The sequence below is a fragment of the Orcinus orca genome, chromosome 2 (genome assembly GCF_937001465.1).
Source record: "Orcinus orca chromosome 2, mOrcOrc1.1, whole genome shotgun sequence".
In the NCBI taxonomy this organism is placed as follows: domain Eukaryota; kingdom Metazoa; phylum Chordata; class Mammalia; order Artiodactyla; family Delphinidae; genus Orcinus; species Orcinus orca.
The window spans coordinates 176,172,290-176,194,661 of record NC_064560.1 but is presented as its reverse complement, the minus strand read 5'-3'; the positions used below and the strand labels follow the sequence as shown (position 1 = coordinate 176,194,661).

The 22,372-nt window shown below is 55.3% G+C and overlaps 2 protein-coding genes across 8 annotated transcripts in view; one reads left to right on the top strand and one right to left on the bottom strand.

Moving 5' to 3' along the window:
* Positions 1-2,698: 2,698 nt before the first annotated feature.
* On the top strand, positions 2,699-7,980 carry NGB (neuroglobin). Its single transcript, XM_004262277.2, has 4 exons — positions 2,699-3,020; positions 4,574-4,685; positions 5,308-5,427; positions 6,819-7,980. The coding sequence occupies exons 1-4, from the start codon at positions 2,932-2,934 to the stop codon at positions 6,951-6,953; spliced, it is 456 nt and encodes a 151-aa protein (XP_004262325.1). The 5' UTR covers positions 2,699-2,931; the 3' UTR covers positions 6,954-7,980.
* Positions 7,981-13,548: 5,568 nt separating this feature from the next.
* The window catches only part of TMEM63C (transmembrane protein 63C), a 135,750-nt gene continuing 126,926 nt past the window's right edge, over positions 13,549-22,372 (bottom strand). For 6 of the 7 annotated variants that reach the window (XM_049705202.1, XM_049705211.1, XM_049705194.1 and 3 more), the window contains 3 exons: positions 20,782-20,891; positions 19,331-19,399; positions 13,549-16,482 (listed from right to left, as the gene is read on the bottom strand). In XM_049705202.1, coding sequence (XP_049561159.1) covers positions 16,282-16,482; positions 19,331-19,399; positions 20,782-20,891 — 380 coding nt within the window. In that variant the 3' untranslated portion in view covers positions 13,549-16,281. The remainder of the gene's footprint in view (positions 16,483-19,330; positions 19,400-20,781; positions 20,892-22,372) is intronic. The other variant, XR_007474970.1, reaches the window with a different exon arrangement.

Genomic DNA, 22,372 nt, shown 5'->3' with positions numbered 1-22,372 from the left:
ATCCGGGCTTGGTCTGAACTTTGGGCACAGCTCTTGGGCACAGTCCGTTAGAGTGAGGAAGGCAGTGGAGCACGGAGGCCCACTGGAGGGGCCAGGGTCAGTCCAGAGGTCAAATCCTGGCCCTACCACTGATTAGCTACGTGACCTCGGGCCAGTTACTTAGCTTCATTGCCTCCGTTTCCTCAGCAGTAAAACAGGCTATAATAGATAGGGTCTACTTCGCAGAGTTATTATGAGAATGAAAAAAGTTAATGATGCAGAGTCCCTTGCACAGTGTCTGGACGTGGATGCCCAATAAAGGCTAACCCTTTACTGTTGGTGATAAGTCGGCCTCAGTGACAGCACTGGCTCTAGAACAGCACTTGAACCCTCTCCTCGATTAGAACCTCCTGCCCAAGTTGTGGCCAGATGCCAGGGAGGGGAGCTCCGGTGACTTTCCCCCAGCCCCTCAAATGTGGAGTCAGACCCTCTGTCTCCTGGCTAGAAAACACCACGCTGACTGCTTAGGCCCATCCAGGTTCTTGGGCCTTTTCACTAAGGGGAGTGGAGACTAGAGTGCACTCAGCTCTCTCCTCCTACCTCCTGGCTCTAGAAAGGCAGAGTGAGTGCTGGCTTCACCACTTACTAGCTAAGGCCATCAACTTATTAACCTATCAGACTCCAGACCCTGCCCAAAGGAGAAAACAGGCAGGGAGGGTCCTGAGTGTAGACTGTTGGCAGGAAGTGCAAACTGGGTGGCGTGGGAAGCCTTAGACAAGCCAGGTGGCCTGGAGCACTGGGCATCTGGGCACTGAAAGGTAAAGGTCGCCAGAGATATACGTGGTTTTCTCCTGTGACCTGCTGACCTGGCTGCAGGGCCATGGGACACCAACCTGGGAGTCCAATCCCTGAGCACCCCGGCCTTCTCCCTTCAGCCCCCAGGCCCCTTGTGTTCTCACTTGGGGATCTCCTGGACTCCTTAGGACACAAGCCAGGCTGCCTTACAGCTCTGCTCCCCTGCTCCAGCCCAGAGCCCCCTGAGATGCGGGGAGGGATGGGGAAGAGAGGAATAGGGTCATATTCCTATATTATTAGCTAAATTCCTAATAGCTCTAAACTCTCGAGTCCCCGGAAGAGGGAGGGCAGTGGGATGGTCACCGGGCTCGGCTGGGAGCAAGAAAGAGGAGTTCTGCTGAGGCCCTCAGTCCTGACGGGGGACCAGCAGGAGAAGTTCTAGAAGGCAAAGATTCAACACTTCAGGCCTAGCACAGGGTTGGGCACGGAGCCTCAGCCTGTTCGTGACCCAAGGCCCCAGCACACTCACCTGTACCCAGGGACTGAAGGAGGTGGGCTGAGAGGCTCCTGGAGACCTCTCTCCCAGCCCCCTCCATACAGCTTAGGAAACGGAAAAAGAGAGGTGGGCAGACTGAGAGGAGACAGGCTCAGAGACTTGACATAATGAAAGGTAAATGAGGGTCTTGCTCTTCAAAGCCTGGGCCACTGGAACTGGGCTGGGGCCTGAGGAACTTTCATGCTTGAAAGAGAAAGGTTTAGGACTTCCCTGGTGGCGCAGTGGTTAAGAATCTGCCTGCCAGTGCAGGGGACACGCGTTCGAGCCCTGGTCCGAGAAGATCCCACATGCCGTGGAGCAACTAAGCCCGTGCGCCACAACTACTGAGCCTGCGCTCTAGAGCCCACGAGCCACGACTACTGAGCACACGTGCCACAACTACTGAAGCCTGCACGCCTAGATCCCATGCTCCGCAACAAGAGAAGCCACTGTTGTGAGAAGCCCGTGCACCGCAACGAAGAGTAGGCCCTGCTTGCTGCGACTACAGAAAACCCGTGCGCAGCAACGAAAACCCAATGCAGCCAAAATAAATAAATAAATTTATATTTTAAAAAAAAGAAAGAGGTTTAGGTCTAATTGACTTCACACCCTGAATGGCAAACATGAGATTCTGTATCCTGAACTTCAAATTAAAGAAAGAAATAGTACTTCTATCTAAACATTTACAAAAGTCTATTAAAAATCGCTGAGTAGTAGAATGTCCTAGCGTGACTCCCTTAATGTCCAAGTAGTGGAATGCTCACAGCTGCTGCACCCAAGACCCCACCCTGGCCAAGCAGAGCTGGGTTTAGAACCTGAGCTGACAAATTTCTAAAGATGGCAGCCGACAGATTTCTCAAGAAAACCCAGGCCTGGCTGGAAATGGCTGTGGTCTTGGCCCTGTCCCTAAAGCTGAGAGTCCTGGTGGTCCCAAATGTCACAGGGTGCCTCAGTCATACCCAGAACTGGGGCAGACCTCCTCCCCCCGTTCCCTGGCTTCTGCCTTGTCACACAGGTAGGCGCCCTGGCATTCTCTGGCCCACCTTGGGGCATAAGGAAGGGGACCCTGTAGCAAGGGATCAGATGCCTCCAGGCAGTGTTTGAGTGGGGCTCTTGGAGAGGTGGCTCTCGCAGAGCTTACCTAAGACGATCAAATTGAACTTGCCCTAACTAGGGAGTGTCACCAGATGAGAAACTGAGGTCCCAAGAGGCTCGACGATTTCTGCAAAGCTCTGAAGCCCGGTCGTTTCCCAGGCCACCGGGTCATCCCCGGCCGGAGCCAGTTGCCCAGAGATGCGCGTCCTTACGGACGAGAGGAGGGCGGGGGCGCGGTTGCTTTAAAGCGCCCCAGCCCGGGCGGCGGGGGGCGGGGCGCTCTCAGAGCCGTGGGGTGCAGGGCGCAGCGGCCGGAGCTGGGTCCCCGGAAGCGCCAGCGGGGCAGGCCCGCGGGGGCTCCTCCACCTGGGCGGGGAAGGAGCGGTTGCAGGACCCCGCCCGGCCGAGGCGCGGGGGCCGTAGGAGGTGCCGACTGGCCGCGTCGCCGCGGAGATGGCGCGGCACGTGCGGTGACGGTGCCCGCGCCCCGAGGGTCCCAGCCTAGCGCCCCGCGTCCCTGGGCGAGCATGGAGCGCCCGGAACCCGAGCTGATCCGGCAGAGCTGGCGGGAGGTGAGCCGCAGCCCGCTGGAGCATGGCACCGTCCTGTTCGCCAGGTGAGGGCGGCCCGAGCGCCCCCGGGGTGCGGGTACTGGGGTGCCTCGCCAGGAATGGGTTCGAGGCGGCTGAGCTGGCGCCGGAGGAGGGAAACTAGCCCGCTGCTGGGGCGCTGGGGCGCCTCCAGATGTGCGCCAGAGGAGCGGCGCAGGGCGACGGGTGGCGCGGCCCCTGCGGCTCTTCCCGCGGCGGTGGCCCGTCTTGCGAGCCAGCACGCCCCGCTCTCTATGGGGCTCTCTGGGTGCCGGACAGGGTCCGCTCCGGCGGACCTCCTTATACTTGGGCCAGCGGCCTCCGGTCCCCACGCTGCACCCCCTCCCTGGCTGTGTGCCTCCTGAGTGGTCTTTTCTTGGGTGGTGACTGCAGGGGTGCCCACTGCTGCCCATACGGGTAGACTGGGGTGTCCCGAGGGCTTGTGTGGGGAGGGTGTACTGGGCGCCTGGCCTGCAGAGCACAGGGTCTGGGCCCCAGAAGTGTGAGCTTCCAGCAACAGGAGAGTAAACCTTTCTGAGGAAAAGACTGGGCTAGGACCAGAGGACTGCCAGGGAAGGGATGACAGATGCCCAATTCTCACCACTAGAGAGAGGGGTAAGGGGGTGTGCAGACCCCAAAGGGGAAGGGGAGGCCAGTCTTCAACCGCAGCTTGAGGGTGTCTAGGTAACCCCTCTGCCATCACCAAAGAGGCAATGCTACCTCATCATGGTTTTTCAGGAGCCTTGGCTCCCTAAGCCAGCCCAGAACTTCTGAAGAGGCTTTCGCAAAACCTCCCCCAAACACAAAGAGAATAAATTTGCAGTTACACAAAACCCCAGTGGCTTTCCCAGATGTGGCTGAGAGCTTCTGCTTGTGCCTCCCAGCTTTCCCCAAACCCACTGTTTTCTCAGGCACCCTCTGTGGCTCTGCTACTCCTAAGCTGTGTGACCTTAGGCAAGTTACTTAACCTCTCTGGGCTTCTGTTTCCTCCTCTATAAACTTGGGATAACAGTTACACCCACTGCTTAGGATTGTGAGGAATACATGAGTTAACCACGTGTAAAGTACTCAATTCTCAGTAAGTGTAAGGGGTTCTATATACTATAATTATCATTGCTGGCCCAAGCTCCCTTGGGCATGATGACATTGGGAGGTTCTGACCCAAGAATGGGAGGGAGGGAGAGGGATAGAGGCAGAGAGGGGGGTGGGTGGGGAGAGAGGGGGAGATAGGGAGAGAGAGAGGTTTTCTTTTCTCCACCGTGGACTCCAGGCTTCCTGTTTGAGAACCCCTTCCTGTCCCAGTCCACACCCCTCAGTGGTTTATGCAGGGGCTACCCTATGCCAGGTCGTATGAGAGGCCTGGGGACACATTGTTTTTTTCCAGGATGCCACTTCCAGGTTGTGGAAGAGGTGAGGGAGGGGCACCGGCAAAGCTGGCCAAGGGGTGCGTGCTAGGTTGGAGGGTGTGCTATAGTTCACAGCCAAGGCTCTGCCCACCCTCTCCTGCTGCTGGGCAGCCAGGGCCCACGGAGCCTGCAGGGGCAACACCCCAGGGCTGACACCGGGCCTCCACCCACAGGCTGTTTGACCTGGAGCCGGACCTGCTGCCCCTCTTCCAGTACAACTGCCGCCAGTTCTCCAGCCCGGAGGACTGCCTCTCTTCCCCTGAGTTCCTGGACCACATCAGGAAGGTGAGGGGTGGGCAGAGCACCTTCCTAGGAGAGAACGAGGAAGTCGGGAGAGTTACTTCGTTTCCTGCCCCAGCCCTGGTCTTAGCCCCTCCTTCTGCTCCCTCCTGTCAGAGGCATCTGCCCCTTTCCCTTTGCGCTGAGCTGGGCAGAGTTTGGGGCACCCGAGTCAGCCTCCTCCCCCACCCTGTTCTCAGCCAGCTGCTCCCAGCTCTGCCATTTGCCCTTGGCCTTCTCCCCTGGCTCCTGTAGGTGGTGTTGGCGCTGATCCATCAGGGGCCATCTGCCTGTGAAAACCAAGCTGGGGTTTTCTTAGAGGCTGGCGACTCTCACAGGGCCTCCGTGTCCCCTCGTCCCAGGAGGACAACACTGTCCAGCAGGTGTGTTTAGGGCTTTGAGCCCCTCAGAAGAGAGCAGCTTCCTCCATGGTGTAACATTAGTAGTTTGGCCACCATATGTTGAGCGCCTACTGTATGCAGACGCAGGCTGCCTTTCGTCTCTGATACTGGAAAACTGAGGGTCCTCTCTTCCTTCTGGTTGGGACCCCCAGGTTCTGGATTATGGTTGTGAGTGGGGATGGGGAGTTGCTCTGGTCTCTCTTTCACCACCACCTTGGCCTTGGCAGGTGATGCTCGTGATCGATGCTGCGGTGACCAATGTGGAGGACCTGTCCTCGCTGGAGGAGTACCTTGCCAGCCTGGGCAGGAAGCACCGGGCAGTGGGTGTGAAGCTCAGCTCCTTCTCGGTGGGTAAAGGGGCTCTTTCTCTCTCCAAAGCTCCTGGCCTGAGGCCACCACTCTCTCCCCGGCCTCTCCTATCCACCTGTTCATCCTTCCCACTCCTATACCCTCAGATGACCGGGGCTGGGCATGCATTGTTATGCACTTGCTGTGTGACCCTGGCACTGCCTTGACCTCTCTGAGCCTCCAATTTTTCTTCTCTGGTATGGCTTCCCTTAGAACCATAGGAAGTGAAGGAGGCTTTGGGATTAGCTGGTCTGCTCAGTTTTATATTGCTGTGTATGAAACCATCCCAGAACAGCCTGGCTTAAAACAATGATTTCTGATTTCTCTGGGCTCAGTTGAGCGGTTCTTCTGTTCCACGTGCTGTGGCTGGAGCCACGCGTGCACTGCATTCAGCTGGGAGCTTAGTTGGGGCTGGAATGTCCAAGATGGCCTGTCATCCTTTGGGATCTCTCTCCGTGTGGCCTCTTATTGCTCAATAGGCTAGCTGAGATTCTTTACAGAGTGGCACCTGAGTTTCGAGAGGGAGTGTTTCAAGAGGACAAGCCAGCCTCTGCATGCTAATGTCCCATTTGCCAAAGCCAGTCACATGGATGAGCCCAGTGTCAAGGGTGTGAATCCTTGAGGTGTGGCTCACTGGGGACCCTGACCTGACAGCCTACCACACAGTCACCTTGCCAGACGTACGCACCTTGAGGAAGGCACTGAGTTTGTCTTGTCATTTTCTCCATCCTCAGCACTAGCACAGTATCTGGTATTTAGTGCATATTCAGTAAATATTTGTGGAATAAATAAACTGTATTTTATAATAAAACATGAGAACGTTATTATTGCTGAAGACTTACTGTGTGTAGATGCTGTGCTAAGAGCTTTTCATAGATGATCTCATTTAATCATCCCAACAATCTGATGTGTTGGAAGTGTTACATTCCCTGTTTTACTGATGAAGCATCTGAGGCTCAGAGAGGTTACCTAACTTGCTAAGGTCACACAGCTCATAAGTAGTAGAGTCAGAAAGTGAACTCAGGTTCATCTCAGGTTGCAGAGCCTGGACTCTTAACATCATGACTGCTGTCTTGCAGAGGAGGAAACAGGCCTGGAGGCAATGACTTTGCTTGGTCTGAGCTGGAGGTCCCAGGCAATGCCTCGGCTCCACTCATGGGGTGGTTGTGAGGCTGGGAGTGGAGTGAAATGCTTTGTTCACTTTAAAGCCTCACCTTTAAGGTGTACACAAGGATTGGGGCAGAATCCTGCTCAGGAAGCATGGACCCCCGTGCAGGAGAGAAGAAAAGCCCAGGAGTCCTTACCAGCCCCAAGCCTCAGTTTTCTCACCTGTGGAATGAGGGCACGCCTTCCTGCATTTGGGAATGACAGGTGCCCCTTGCCTCTGCAGACGGTGGGTGAGTCCCTGCTCTACATGCTGGAGAAGTGCCTGGGCCCTGCCTTCACACCAGCCATGCGGGCTGCCTGGAGCCAGCTCTACGGAGCCGTGGTACAGGCCATGAGTCGTGGCTGGGATGGCGATTAAGAGGCAGGCCTGCCCAGCGGCCTCCGCCTGGTGGCCCCTGACGGTCTGTGTCTACCTGTTGGTCTGTGTCCATTGTAGCCCAGGCTCCCTTAAGCCTCCCTGCATCATGGTCCTTGTCCCCTGGGCCATGCCAGCGAGGTGATGGAGCAGGGCTGTGTCTCAGTCTCCCTCACCCCCAACTGCAGACAGGGTGGCTTTTCCTTAGAAAGGGACCTTCGGATTTCCTTGAATTTCCAGTAGCTTCCTCCCTGCCGGCCTTTTTCCTCTGCGGCCTCCCCTCTTCTTCCAGGAGGAGGAGCAGCGTTTTGGTAGCAGAGGTGGCACGGACCCAGAGGGTATGGGGCTTGAGGGAATGGGCTTTTCTGTCACCCTCCCTTCCCAGGCGAGCCGGGGCCAAGCGGGGCAGTGGTGCGGCTGAGCTTCGGGCAGCTTCCCAGCTTGCCTGCCTTCAGTGCTTTTCTCTCCCAGGGGTGTTTGCTTTTCACGAGGAAAGAGGTGGGATAGCTTCAGCCTTCATGGTGGAATCACGCGCAGCAGGAGCAGGGGGCCAGGAGAGCTGCTGAAGAAGGGAGACCTGGCTCCGTGATGGGGCTTATCTGCCCACTCACGTGCCACCCGACAGAGTAGCTTTTCTTTTGTAGTGTCTGGTGGGAGCTCCCCTATTATCGCTCTGTAAGAACCAGCCAGCCAGCCAGGGTGGGGCGAGGCTGCGGAAGGGCAAGGAAGGAGGAGGGCTTCATTCCCAAGAGACCTGACTCCCAGCGGCTCTTGGTCACCCCGGACCCCGTCAGACCCTGAGTCTCATTTCCCTCACCAGCCTTTCTGCCTCTGCCCATACCGATGGCAGGTCCACAGACCCCCGTATTTAATACCTGCTGTGTGCCTGTAGTTAGCTGGATGGATAGAAGACAAAGCTGCAGGAGAGGCCCCCTGCCCTCGCCCCGAGCTGTCTCCACTTTTATCTTCTGCTGTGTGCTGTGGTTGTATAAACTTATGAGAAATAAACCTATTTTGTGTGCCCCTCTGACCCGCTGGGACTGGTCTTTTCTTTGGTGTTGGCTTGTGGCCAGATGAAGATGCAGGGCGGTGGATGTAGGACAGGGTGGGAGGATGGGTTCAGCAGGGCCAAGGCCAGAGTGGGTGGAAAAGTAGGAAAAGGTGTGGGGAAGCCAGTGGCCAAGATGGAGCCAGGGGTCTGTGGTGGAAACTGACTGGCAGGGTACACAACTGGACTACATTTCCCAGCGTCCCTTGCATTTAGGTGGGACATGTGACTGAGTTCTGGCCAATGGAATGTGTGGACATGTATACCACTTCCAGACCTGGTCCCCACAAACTCCTGCATGCCCCTCTGTGCTCTGTCATCCTTCCACCAGCTTGATGCAGACCTCACAGTGACCTTGAGGGCCACACATTGAACGTGGCAGAGTCACAGGTGGAAGGAGCTGGGTCCCTGAATCACTGCTTGGAGGAGAGCACCCACTAATCGGAAGTGCCTTGCAGGGTCCAAGTACTTCTCCAGCATGTAGAGCAGGGGCTCACCGATTTTGAATTTTACAGGAAAGAGACATAAACTTCTACTGTGTTTGTGCCATTGTGCATTTGGGGGTTGGTTTGTTACAACATATACCCACACTAGTCCAGAGTCTGAAGCAGTTCACTGCTCAGGGGTCTGGGAGTCCACCTGCTGGTGGACAAGGTGAGGCCCGGGATCGAATGCATTAGGTGCCAGGACAGCAGCACCAAATCTTGCAGTGTTTCTGAGGAAAGTTTCTAGATCCTCTTGGCAGGGGTAGGTGCCAATCCCAGGGAGGTCTTTTTCAGGAGACTAAACGTGATAACCCGGGGTGCACATTGGAGTTGAAGAGCAGGTGTGAGTGTGAGTGTGTGTGTGGGTGTGTGGTTATGAGGAGCATGCAGACAACGGTAGAGACATAGCCAGGGGCATGGGGAGCGAGTGACTTTAAGAGCGGGCTTCCTCCGAGCAGGCTTGGGCTTAACCCGCCACGTGCTCCTGGCCTCCTACGGGTGGGGTCCTGGAGCTGGGCTGTGAATGGCTGGAGGGACTGCACCCAGGCCAGCTACCCACACCCCGAGGTCTGGTTTTCTCAGCCCAGACCAATGCCACTGGCACCAGCAGAGCCTCCCTAGCTCCAGCTGGGGCCTCATTTTTGTTGAGCTCAGGGGGCCAGGCCTGCCAGGCTGTGGGACTGCAGATGTTGGGTCTGGAGCATGTTAGGAGTGCTTTTCCCACTGGGGCATCAAAAGTATCTTTTTCTTGTGCCCACACAGGCTCCAGTGAGGAGGCCTCCTCTGCTGTGTGACCAAACAGCAGCTCAGGATCTGGTGGCCAAGCCTGGCCTAAGGCTCCTGAATGTTTGACAGCCACCCAGGAGACTGGGGTGACCTGCCTCTGGAGAGGCCAAACAGCCTCCTCTGATGTGTCTTAAGCCATCCTAAGCATGGGTGCTTTCACCTCTCTTGAAGGCCTCTCTTCCACTTGTGCGTGCGTGTGTGTGTGTGTGTATGTGTGTGTGTGTGTGTGTGTGTGTGAGAGAGAGAGAGAGAGAGAGAGAGAGTGTGTGTGTGTGTGTGTGTGTGTGTGTGCGTGCAGGGCGGGTAGTTCCTTCCTCCTCCATTCCAGGTCTCAACCCTGGAATCCTCTCTCTCTTCTCCTCATTCCATCAGCCCATATCTCGCGTCCTCACCGCCCCCTTCCCTCTCCAGCTACCACCCTATTTCTTTACTTCCTTTGATAGCAAAACTCTTCAGAAGAGTTGTCTTTCCTCGCCGTTCTCACGTCCTCACTCCTGTACGAGGATGGTAACCCATTTCAACCAGGCTTTCATCCACCCACCAATCTTACCGTCAAGGTCACCAACAATCTCTATCCTGCCAAACTCAGGGGCCGTGTCTCAGTGTTCATCTTCCTCTTCTGCTCAGCAGCACCTGGAAGTGTTGATCACCCCTTCTTCTATCTTTAAACATGGAGACATGTTAACATACACAAAAATCAGAGCCTAACAGATCTCCATGTACCCTTCACCCAGAATCAGCAGTGAAGCAACTCAAGACCTCCCCCTGCCCTTTTCTTTTGCTGGACAGTTTCAAAGCTAATCCCAGACATCATGTTCTTTCGCTCGTAAAGTCTTCCATATGAATTTCTAGCTGATTTTTTTTTTTAACCTTTTAACTCATGCTGTCAACATACCTACCAAGATGAACAGTTATCTCCTCAACATCACCTAAGAACACCCAGTTCATATTCAAATTTCCCTGGTATCTAAAAGATGTCTTTCTGCAGCTGGTTTGTTCAATTCAAGATGCAGTCAGGGGCCACACACTGTATCTGGTTGTGCCTCCTAAACCTCCCGTTCTCTACCAGCCTCTCGCCTCCTCCCCCAGGCTATTGATCTGTGGGTGAAACCTGCTTATTTGTTCAGTGGCAGGTCCAGCATTTGACTTGGATGGTGCTTCTTGGTGGCGTCTTTGAGCTCATTCCTCTCTGCCCCGTATTTGTTGTCAAGTGTGATTAGAGCTGGGGTCCCCCTTCCCCTCTGAGTCCCTTTCTTCCCTTGGCTTCCGGGACACCAGGCTTTCCTGGTTTCCCTCCTTCCCCTCTGCCACTCCTTTTCAGTCTCCCTTGCAGATCCTCCTTCCCATCTCTCTCCGACCTACGCTTGCGCCTGTAGAGGTCGCAGCCAGTCCCATGCGTTCAACACCATCCGGACGCTGATGACTCTGGAGTTTACTCCTCCAGCCCAGCTCGCCCTTACTCCAGACTCTGTATCCAGCCACCTGCCCAACGTCCACACAAGGCACCATCTCAGACGTAACACAACCAAAACGGAACGCTTGGTCTTTTTCCCAGACCTGCTCCTTCCCAGCGTTCTCTGCTTTGGTAAACCAGCTTACCCAGTTGTTTAGGCTGAAGAACTGGGAGTCATCCTTACCTCCTTGCTTTCTCTCAGACCCCCCCATCGAATCTATCCAGGGATCCCCAGGCCCTATTCCGAATTTCACTACCTGTCTCCTCTTTCGCTGCCCTGTCCTTGGGTGAGGTACTGTACTGTCGCCCCCTGGAGGCCTCGAGTCCCCAGCGGGGCTTTCTGCTTCCGTCTTGTCCCCACCCAGTGGCTAGTAAGGAGATCATGTCTCTCCCCTGCTCAGAACCCTCCAGTAGCTTAGCCCATAGAGCCCCATGGTCCCCTCAGACCTCGCCTCCTTCCTCTCTTCCCCTCGCTCACTCTGCTCTGGCCACTCTGGCCTCCTCGCTGGTCCTCAGGCCACATTTAGTCCCCACTCGCTTCATGCAGCCTCCACTGGCTCACGTGTCTCATGTCACGTTCCCACAGAGCTCGTCCCCCATCCTCCCCGTCTCTAGAAAGCCCCCCATCCTGCTTTATTTTTTCTTCAAAGCACCTATCCTGACCTCCCACTATGTAAATTTGTTTACTGTACTTATAATCTATTGCATTCCACGTGGGAAGGCTGTCAAGAAAGCCACTTTGGGCTCTATGTTTGGATAGAAGAGGAGAGGCTTCAAACCATTGCTGCAGGGGATCAGACAGGCAGAAATGACCCCTGAAGCTGGTGTGTGTGTCTCTCTGGCCCAACAGTAGTACTTACTGCAAAGTAAGATGATTACAACAGAAGTTGTGCCCACGCTAGGCATTAACTGCTTGTAAGCCCAAAGGAAAATGCTTGTTTGGGCCTAATCTTTACCTACCGGGCACCTGCCTTCTGAGCTCTCTGGAGGCAGAGTGAAGGGAGGAGAGGTTTCCCAGCCTATGGATTTGTAACTACGCACAAGCCCCTCCCCGAGGTGAGAGGCAGTGTCAGGTGCTGAGAGCAGCTTGCCTGGTTCCAGGGCCGTGAGGCTGGGGTGGTTCCTTCCGGCTCCACGAGAGCCTTGCTCACTCAACCCTCCTACACACCAGAGTCACTGGGGGGATTTCGTAAAATAGAAATGTCCGGGCCCCTCCCCAGTAATTCTGGCTCGTTCATGGAGGGGGCCTGGATGTTTAAAATCTCCCAGGATACTCCAATTTGCAGCTGGGCTAGAGACCCAGCACTTGAAGCTTCAGAGATGCTGGGCTGCTGGTTGTCAAGGTGGGACCTCAGATGTTCAAAAAACAGCCTCTGTTGAAAACACCTGTGAACTGTCTTCCCATAAGCCAGGCTCCACCACGCTTCCCCGGGCCCTTCACAGAGCGAGCTCAGAAACCCAGAGTCCACCAGCATGGAGCTTCCCGAGTGACGGCTTTGGGAGGGTGGCGGGGAGCTGCCCCAAGCTTGGCCTCCAGGCACAGCCTCCTGGAGCCCAGGGCCCTTCTGCTTCCTCCCCAGTCCCACAGAGCCCAACCTGGCACTCAGTCTGGTGCACCAATGCCCTCTTGGGCAGAGCCCCATGGAGCTGGCATCCTGGACCTCCCTGGCACCAGGCCTCCCTCTTGGCCATCTGCCCACTCCCCGCCTCCTTAACCCCCTGATCCCCATTCCCAGGCAGCAGGACCTAGCCCCTCCCACCCGGCCAGGGTGGTCTTCCTACTCCTTTCTCCACTGAAGCATCTCTTGTGGATTTCATCGGACTCGACTTGGAAGATAATTGCTTTGAGGGGAGAGGGGTCAAGGGGATGGGCCCTGGCCCCCTGCCCGGGTTCACCCCATGGGGGGCTTTGAGCCCTTGCCCATGGGTGGACTATGGAAGCTTGAGGAGAAGGTCCAGCAAGGGGGGCTCAGGAGCATCGCTTGGGCACTGTGCCCCGAGAGTGGCCTCTGTCCTCACGGGGAGCGGCGGGGGAGGAAGCCCCCCTCCACACCCTGTTCCCTCTGTCCCTGCGGCTGAATCTGCTCTATTCAGTAATGAGACAGAGTGGTCAGCCTCCCGTCCTCCTGCTTTCAGGATGAGGTGACCAGCCTAGGGTCAGCGAGCTAGCTAGAGGAAGGGCCAGTACACACGTCCCCCAGGGCAGGGAATTTACCCACCTTGCCACAGGTGTGACAGCAGACATAACTACCCTTCGCTAGAGGGTTTTCTTCTCCTGTGCAGGCCTGCTGTGACAGCCCCACATACCCGCCTAATGCCCAACCTCTCCCTGACCTCCCCCTGCCCTCGTGCTGCTGGTGGAGGCTGATGCTGCCTCCTGCTGGGGGCTCCCACCTGAAGTCTTCGTCTTGTCCAGTCCGGCTGCTCATCTGGCCGGGGGCCCACTCTCAGGGCCCAGCACTCACCCCAGGGCTTCTGCTGCCCAGGAAAGGCTGCCCTGGTGGCTTCCTGGGTAGCTCATGGACCGGAAAGTTCTCCCCTACTGCTCAGGGGACTCTCAGAGCATCCGCAGTGGAAAGAGGCAGATTCACTTCCTGTTTCTCCAGCAGATGAGGTAGCATTTGCCAGGCCTTCCCCTGTGAGGACAGGGGCCAGGGAAGGCCTCAGGGGTCAAGGGTCCCAGAGTGGCAGCTCTGGCCCCAGGGGCCAAAGCCACAAAGCAAGATGTGGTGCTCCAGCCTGGCCACCTCAGGGAGCTCTGGCTCCTTCTGGATGGAGGGAAAGCCCCGCTGGGCTGGTTCAGATGCAGAGGCACAGGCCAGCAGAGGTTGGGAGGACTTGTTTATTCAAGGCACGGTCATAGCGTTAGTAACAAGAAGGTTCGGCGTTCTGACACATTGCTTTAGTGGTGATGGCCAAGGCAAGTCCACACTCCCCACCGGGGTCCCCAGAGGATGCAATGCTGCTGATAGGCACTTTGCTTCCAGAAGTGTCTGAGGAAGAGGCAGGCAAGCATGGAGCTGCCCTAGGCCCTGGGAGGGGCATTTCTCAAAGGCTCTAGGCAATACCTGGTACCCCGAGGCAGCTCCCTCCAGAGAGGATCAGGTCTGAGAGGCGGGGCTTGGGGGAACAGATGGGGCAGGGGCGGCTGGGAAGTGGGCAGTGGGATGGGGTGGATGGTGGTAGGCGGAGGCCAGTGGGTGAGAAGCGTGTGGGCCGAGAGAGCAGGTTGGAGGGGAGATGCTTGAGGAGGGCCTGGATGTGGCGTGTAAGGAGCCAAAGTACGCCCACACCCGCAGCAGTGACCACGGGAGGTCGAGCGGCTGTGGCCAGGGTCTCCGGGAAGAGTAGAGAAGCCAGCAGATGCAGCAACTTTCCCAACATCCTCACCGTCTTCTCTCAGAACCAGACTGCACTTGACCCAGATTCAGAGGGGGAAGCCCCAGCCATGCTGCCACAGCATCTGCTGGGACCTTTCCATATGTAGCCTCCACAGGCTGCCAGCAGGGCAGTGGGAGGCGAGACAAGCAGCAGGAACAGTCCCGCAGGGGCTGCGGAGGCCGGGGCGGATGCCAGCAAGTAGTGCCAAGTGAAGGCGAGCCCTCAGGCCAGCTTCGGGCAGGACGGCCCTCGCCACACACCTGGGCGCGGGGCAGGGCCTGGGGCTGCCACCTCCCCATGGTGGGCAGGGCGCCGTGCTGGACTGTCCTGGAAAGGACCACTTCCCCCTGTTGGCTGGTGAAATGCTTGGGGGAGATAGCCCTGCGGGGCCTGGGTTTACGAGGGACCAGCTGGGTATTTCCTCCTTATTCCTACCTGGACGAGGAGAGACAGCCTCCTCCCAGATGAGCCAGGCTCTCTGGAAAGATCCCTCACTCCAAGGTCTGGGCTGAGCTCTCGGGGGAGGGCAGTATTTGCCCCTCAAGTGCCATTTCTCCTCTGGGGTCAAGCTTGGAGCTTCCGGAGCCAGGATGTGGGCACGGGTGGAGCAGAAGTGAGGCTCAGGTGATCTGAGCTCAGGAGCACGTGTGTGCCCGGCAGCTGGTGGGAAACACCCAGGTGAGGTGAACCTGGACGCCCACCTTCAGTAGGTTGGCTGCAGGGGCCCAGACCTTTGGAGGAGGGCGCTCAGGAGAGCTCTAGAGCGTGCAGATCCCATTTGACTTGGTTCATTCTGGTGCACCCAGGCCCTGGCCAGCCCTTCTTCGTGTCTCCCCAGCTGGCTGCCTGGTGGTCCTGATGGGGGCCTGTCCCCAGAGGCCTGCACACCCCCGGCCTGCAGCAGTGGTGGCACCAGCGTTGTTCCCACTCAGGATTCGGCCCCTCCAGGCCTCGGGTGGGGGCCGCCCCGGGAGGGCAGCCTTACGCTGCCTGTCCATGGAGGACGCAGCTCCCGCCTGCGCCCCTCAGTCCCCCGCAGGGCATCCGCAGTGTCTGAGCCAGGACCACACTGGAGGCCACTGGACTGCTCTTCAGTGCAAAGCGCAGGGCGGCCCCGAGAGGAGAGGAAGGGTCCTGCTCGGAGGCCGGGGAGAGGCCAGTGCCTTCAGTTTGCAGCAAGGGCTTCTCACCCTCAGCTACCCCCCACCTTGGTCACCCTGGGGGCCTAGGCACTCAGATGGGTATGTGGCCGGAGCAGCTCTCAGTGGCCACATCCTCGACCTTGGGGGTCCTCTCATTAGGCCCCGGGGCTTGGGGAGGTATATCGGGTTTCTCATCACTCAGCGTTTTGGGAGAAGACCTCCTTCCATGAATTCTGCCTCTGCCCCGCCCACCTTACAGTAACCAGCAGCCTTCATCAAAAGGCACACAGGTCCCGTTTAATGAGCCCTGCGTGACCACATCCCAGCTACTCCTGCAGGAATAGAAAGAAGGCTCTCTACCCTGCTGCTCCTGGGGACATCTGATGAGGGGCAGAGGAATAGGAAGGGGCTCAGTCGCCTCCTTTAAGTCTATGGTCTCAGCTGCCCCTCCCTGCGGGCGGGTGCAGAGACTTCCTCTTTACAGATCCCCGTGCAGGGAAACCCGGAGGAGGTGGCCGTCTGTGTCTTGCTGGCGAGGCCAGCATACATACCTTTGCTTCCTCAGACTGCAGGAGAGGGGTGGGCTGGGAGTGAGGGTTAGGGTAGGACAGCAGCAGAAGCTCCTTGGGCAGGGCAGCTGGTGGAAGGGTGGCGACGACCCCAGAGAGTCTTCAGTGGGCTTCCTCCTGCCTCTTCCCTGATGCGAACCTTCTCCACCATGACCCCAGGAAGTCCCCCAGCCTTCAGTCTCTGTGCTCAGGGCTCCAGCCCCTGCTCCCAAGACATGGTGCTCGCCGGTATCCTCCATCCCATCCTGGGGTCCCTCGACACTGCCCGTCATCTCCCGTTCTAGCTGGTCAGCAGGTCGGGGCCTCCACGTGGCCGACAGATAGCCGGGGCTCCGTTGGGGCCTTCCCAAAGTCTGCAGGAGGTAGTGGGGCGGCGGTCCAGGCCACCCTCCTTGCCTCCCCCTGCTGGGCTCTCCCCTGGCCGCCACTCCCGGCTGGCGTTGCCAGGTGGAGGCCTTGGGTCCTGGTCAGTGGTACTGGCTCTGGCCCTCCAGTTCCAGCCCTTCCTGGAACTGGGCCGAGTCCAGCTCCCTTGCAAAGCCCCTCACACCACTCTCCTCTTCTCCCTCTTCCGGCTGTCCGTTCATGGTGCCGTAGGTGTGCCGGGCTGGGGAGGAGGCTGGGGTCAGGTTCATCTCCGGCTCTTGTAGCACGGTGGCCACATACAGCTGCTCGGGACAGAGAGGGGAGATGGGGTGAGGTCACATCTGGGGCAAGTCCCTGGGCACACGCTTCCCCCTCACGCTTTACACGCAGAGCCTCTGCCCCTCTAAGCCGTGGCTCCTCCCTTCTTCCCCCGCAGCCCAAGTTCCGGCCATCCCGCCTGCCCAGCTGCTCTCGATCATTTATCGAGCATCTGTGTGCTCCCTGGGCTGGTTAGTGTGAGTCTCCTAGGCTACTCTTCGTTCAGCACACGTGCCATTTATTCTTGGTTCCAGGTCAGGCTGAACCCAGGGGGTGATGACATGAGTCTCCCTTACACTGGGGTCTGGAGGGACCCCCCCATTCCTGAGCTAGCGCATTTTCTAACACAGCTTCCGAGGTGCAGCCAGCTCCCTCGGGCTGTGTCATTGGTTGGCCAGGATTTGAAACTGAGGCTGCTAGCTGAGGTCTTGGTCATGTGACCTGTGAAATCCAGGCATGGGCCCAGGAATGCCTGGGATGGCAGCAGACTAGAAAAATACAAGAAGTACGAGGGTCAGAGCTGTTTGTCACCCTTTGAAGGGACTTTTAAACCAACTCCTTATTTTGAAAATAGGTAATTATTGGGTAGAATTAAACCTTTCCTGTGGGAATTTATCTCAGTGAAACTAAACAGCCCTAGTTGATGAGAGAACACTCTTTCTACAGAAGAACTGAGGTATTTTCATAAGGCCAAAATAAACCCCACAGATGACTTTTGGGTCCTGGGGGAAAAATGGTAACTGAACAATGGAAGAAGCCAGCAGTCATCCCTGAATCAGGGAGTCACTTCAGCATCATTAATGGCAATAAATGGGATATTATATATTGCCTGGTGTGACTCACAGCACTGCCTGTAATGTGTTCTATCTAGCCCCTAGTGTCGAACTTGAATCTATCAAGCCTGTGGATCTAACTTCTAGTTTTCAGGAAATACAGGAGATAGTGTAACCTCCTGTAAGATACCATGAAGAAACAGCCAGAAAAAGCCAGAAGTTGGGACATTCTGCAGGACTCCTGGCTTGGTCTCTCCAACAAGTCATAAAACAGAGACGGTGCTAAAATAAAAGGGACATGCACAGGTGCCAGGTTAATCTCGCACAGAGACTGGACTGGATCTTGGTCTGGACAAGCTGTAAAAGATATTTCTGGAACACGTAGGGCAAGTTGAATATGGACTGGGTATTTGAAGAGGTAAAAATGCATATAGGTAGAAAGACAGAGATTGTTAACTTAAAATGCAGGTTATAAAATAGTGTACAGTATTATGTCATTAAAAAATATCTATATATCTGAAAAAATATACATTATCAGTGGTCATCTCTAGGTGGTAGAAACATGGACTTTTAATTTTCTTATTTTTGCTTCTCTGTTTTTTCCCCATAATTATCTACAACGCTTAGACCCCTCTGTTATAATAATGAAAGATTTAAAAAAATCAATTCCAGGAATTTTTTTTTTTAAAGCTCGAAGTCTAGAGTCTGACAGACCTGGTTCAAACCTTGTTCTGCCACTTCCTTGCATAGTAGTACTCTAGGGTCTAAATTAATTCACCTTTGTGAGTCTCAGTTTCCCCATCTGTAAAATGAGGATAAAAACCCCCTACTGTGCAGGTTTATCATAAAGATCAAGAGCGAGAATGGTGACGCGTCTAGTTTGTAAGGTTTCAATAACCGATTGCTTACAATATTCCAGAGGGGTCATCTTGGAAGGGCCCCAGGGGAGATGCTATGTGAAGAGAGACTTTCCTGCTTCGAAACCTTTGTTGTCTCTCTGGTACTGGAGCTCCTTCTTGCCTGCCACCTCCCAGAGCTCATCGGGCCCTATCTGTAGGGTTCGTTTCAGAGTGAGGCAGACCTGTAGTTCTAGGCACCTGGTGTGGGCACATCCGCCCACTGTTGCGTCTGTGAGCTTTCACCCAACGCTGCCATGACTAAAGGGCCTCCCCTCGCACCGGTCCCTGCCGCCCACTCTGCATTTGCACCAGGCCCCAAACTGTCTTAGGTTCCCCGGTGCTCCAGATTCTCTCTTCGGGGTCTTTGCACAGGCTGATCCTCTTCCTTGAATGCTCTTCCCCCACACACTCTTCCACCTGGTAACCCCTACTCTCCCATTCCTGGGGTCGGATTAGATGTTCCCTCCTCCGGGAAGCCTTCCCTGAGTGCCCAGGCTGGCTGGTACCCTTCTTCAGTGCTCCCCAAGGCACCCTGGCATCGGGGCACGGGCTGACCCGGTACCCTGCTCAGTGCATGCATCAGTGGCCCTGCAGCCACACTTGTGGCCGGGCTGCGGGCGAGCGCTCATGCCCCTCCAGGCTGAGCCACAGTGTGGGAGCCAACGCCCAGCCTGCTGGACCCCCCGCACTCTGAGTCCGGCCTCGTCTCTTCACAAGCTGACGGACTCACTCATCCGGCACGGCCCCTGCCTTACCATGCGGTGCAGACTTCCAATAGCTCGCTGCGGCTCTATCTGCGCCACTCTGCCTGGCCCCTGTGCCCTTGGAGGCAGCCTTCGGTCCTGAGGCTGAGCCCCAGCAGGGCCCTGCGTCTACACAACTGAGCTCCCTGTGGCTGCGTTCGCCCTGACTGTTCTTGTCCTCTCTGAGCTCCTTCTAGAGAATGTCCTGGAGTAAATCCCAGATCTTCTATCTTTCTGAAGGCTCTTCAGCCAGGGCCACGGGCTGCTGCATCAGAGGAGGGGGTACAGGGACGCCCGGCTCCTCCCCAGTACCCAGGGTGGCCACTAACTGCTGGTATCCCCGCAATGCTGCTGGAGTAGCCCACCCCTGCAAGCACCCGCCTCCCTACACGTCCCAGGGCGAAGGCACTGACTCACAAGGGAAGTTGGCGTGGAGGAGGTGCTGCTGGGCTCCAGGTCAAACACGGTCTCCATCTCCTCCTCGGGCTGCAGCGGCGGAAGAGACAAGGAGGGTCACGGGGTGCCCCCACCCTCCCCACGTCCAGAGAAGCCTGGACCTTAAACTCAGCCTTAAGGGGACTGCCGCTCCCCTTAAACTCATCTTCTATTTTTCCAGACCCGCAGTCCAGCTGGCAGGGCTGAAGCCCAGGGGGACAGAGAGTAGACTGGGAAGCTGGGGAGACCCTTCTGAAATATTCCATTCGCAAGGACCACAGTGGGAGAGAGTAAGCAGAGTGGAGGCTGCGGTTCAAAGATGAGACTGCTCTGACTCTAGGAGAAGCCTTGACTTCCATAATACCTTATCTCCTGCCAGAATTTCCCCTCTATCTCTGTAATGAGATGAGGGGTTAGGTCCCCTGTCACCTTCTGTCTCTAGAATGGACCCTTGAGTAACCAGATCCCAGATCCCGTTGTATTGGGAAGACAGAGCCAGAGGCGTCGTTCGCTCTGGTCCTTCACTAGCGTGGACTCGGGCCAGGGGATGGAGGAGGGTCCAGGTAGAAAGGGCAGCAGGCACCTGTGCCCAGGGCCACAGATACAGAACCACTGGAAGCAAGAAGATCCTCTTCTCAGAGTCTCCCTGCTCTGACTCAGCAGGATGCTAGTACTTTAAATCAACTTTCTTTCTTATTTAAATTCATTTGAAAAGGAAACAATTCACTCTTATGAACAGAAATCCTGTGTCAGTTGCCGTAAACAAGGTTAAGTAGAAAAATAAATGTGTGACCATGAAAAATATAAAATGTTTTAGTCCACTGGAAATCATTCCCATACACCTCTACGGTCACTCCACTTTAGGAAGTGCTGATCTAGAGCACAGTCCTCTTGGCATGGATTAGATCCCTTCTCTAATAATTGGCTCGGCCCCACTGGCAAAGAGCCGAAAGAGTCATGGGGCCCAGGGAGCCAGGCCTCCCTTCCAGACAAGTTCAATATCCTGAGATTCTTAAAAGTGAGATGACTGACCCCTTTCCCCAGGTTATCCTCCTTTACCACCCCCTCTTTTACTCCTTCACTCCATCCTCTCTCTCAAGCCTCCGTGCCTTGGAATGGCCCTCGCGGCTCAGTGGCTGATTAGGCTCACATCGTAGGAGGGATGGGCCAGCAGCCTGTGGTTCGGAGGAGATGAAAGAGGGGAGAAGAGGAGAGGACAGCTGTCTTCTGGATTTCCCCGCCCCGGGAGGTGTGATTCCGGGGCCAGTGCAAGGATACATGCAGCACGTACACCCGGCACTGAGTCTGCACATCCCGTCATCAGAGAGGAAGGCAAGAGCCTCTCGTCACTGTGGTGCTTCGGGTGGGCATCCAGGAGCTGTGTGCCCTGGGACCGGGAGAACCTGCGGAGGAAAGCCAGGCTGGCGACTCACCTCATAGTCAGACGCTTTCCGAAGCTTCCCCAGAAAAGTGCCAACGCAGGCCAGTATCATGGAAACGATAAGGGTGGAGAGGGAAAAGAAGGTGATGGCGTGTAGTGGCCCTGCAAGGAGAAGGAAAGGCATGGGCGTGGCGCTTGAGGACCAGAGCTGTGGGCAGGGGTGCCGGCTGAGATGCCGCCCGGGCTGACAGATGCCTGGGGCCCAGCTCAGCACCCCTGTAGGAGTTTGGAGCCTGGGGCAGAGATGTCCCTGCCCAGTTCTCCCCTTAACAACTTGATCAATGAGCCCGACACAAGGACATCAACCCTCTGTGCTATTTGGCCAGTTTAGGATTTGGCATCCAGTGGATTCCATGAAAAAAAATAATTGACTTAAATATCCACTTAGGTGCCCATTAAACGTCCTCCTTGATGTCAGTTACCTTCCACCTCACGGTCCCTGGGAAGTATCTCTGAGTCACTCATTTATGCCACTGCCCCAAAATACAGTCAGTCTCAGACCAACACCCTTTCTTGTAAGCTCTTTTTAAAAAAATTTTTTTAAATTTTATACTGGAGTATAGTTGATTAACAATGCTGTGTTAGTTTCAGGTGTACAGCAAAGTGACTCAGATATACATATACACGTAACTATTCTTGTTTCAAGTTCTTTTCCCATTTAGGTTATTACAGAGTGTTGAGCAGAGTTCCCTGTGCTATACAGTAGGTCCTTGTTATCTGTTTTAAATATAGCAGTGTGTACATGTCAATTCCAAGCTCCCAATCTATCCCTCCCCGACCGCCCTGGTAACTGTAAGTACATTCTGTAAGTCTGTGAGTCTGTTTCTGTTTTGTAGGTAAGTTCATTTGTTATCTTTTTTTTTTTTTGAGATTCCACATATAAGCGATATCATATGATACTTGTCTTTGTCTGGCCCTTGTAAGCCCTTTTGGAGTGAGTGTGCTCGGTTACACGTGCTAATGGCATGGAAAAGCAATTCAGAATTTTTGTTTGGGGATGTTTGGTAACTTTTTTATGGTAGCAGTTTTCTAACTACATGAATATTGAAAATCAGTCTTTACAGTCAGAAGTTATTGCATAACAATGTTTATTGTTGTGTTTTTATAAAAGCAAAAAATGATAAACAACGTCAATATCCCAACCATGGAGAACTGACTAAAAGTGACAGAATTTCACGCAGACGTTAAAAGGCGTGTACTCAACAGTATTTTGATAATGCAAGAAATTGCTCAGAACATAATGTTCAGTGAAGAAACTCAGGATACAAGTCTGAATAGTATAAAGTGGATATCACAATTTTGTAAAGTAAGAGTAAACCAATAAACTCCCTCCACTTTGCCCTGTCCCCCAAAACGTATGCACAGAGTGAGGTGTGTGAGCGATAGACATGAGGCTGTAGGGGAGCTGGTAGGTCATTCAAATTTTGATCTTTCAATTTTCTCTGTTTTTGATAATAAACATGTAGTTCTCTATACTTAGAAAAAAAGCATTATTAAAAAAATGAAGTCTGCTGGGGCAGGAAAGGCTTCGGGGGCGACAACAAATGGACAATGCATATAAATAACTGTGAGCTGAACGTTGC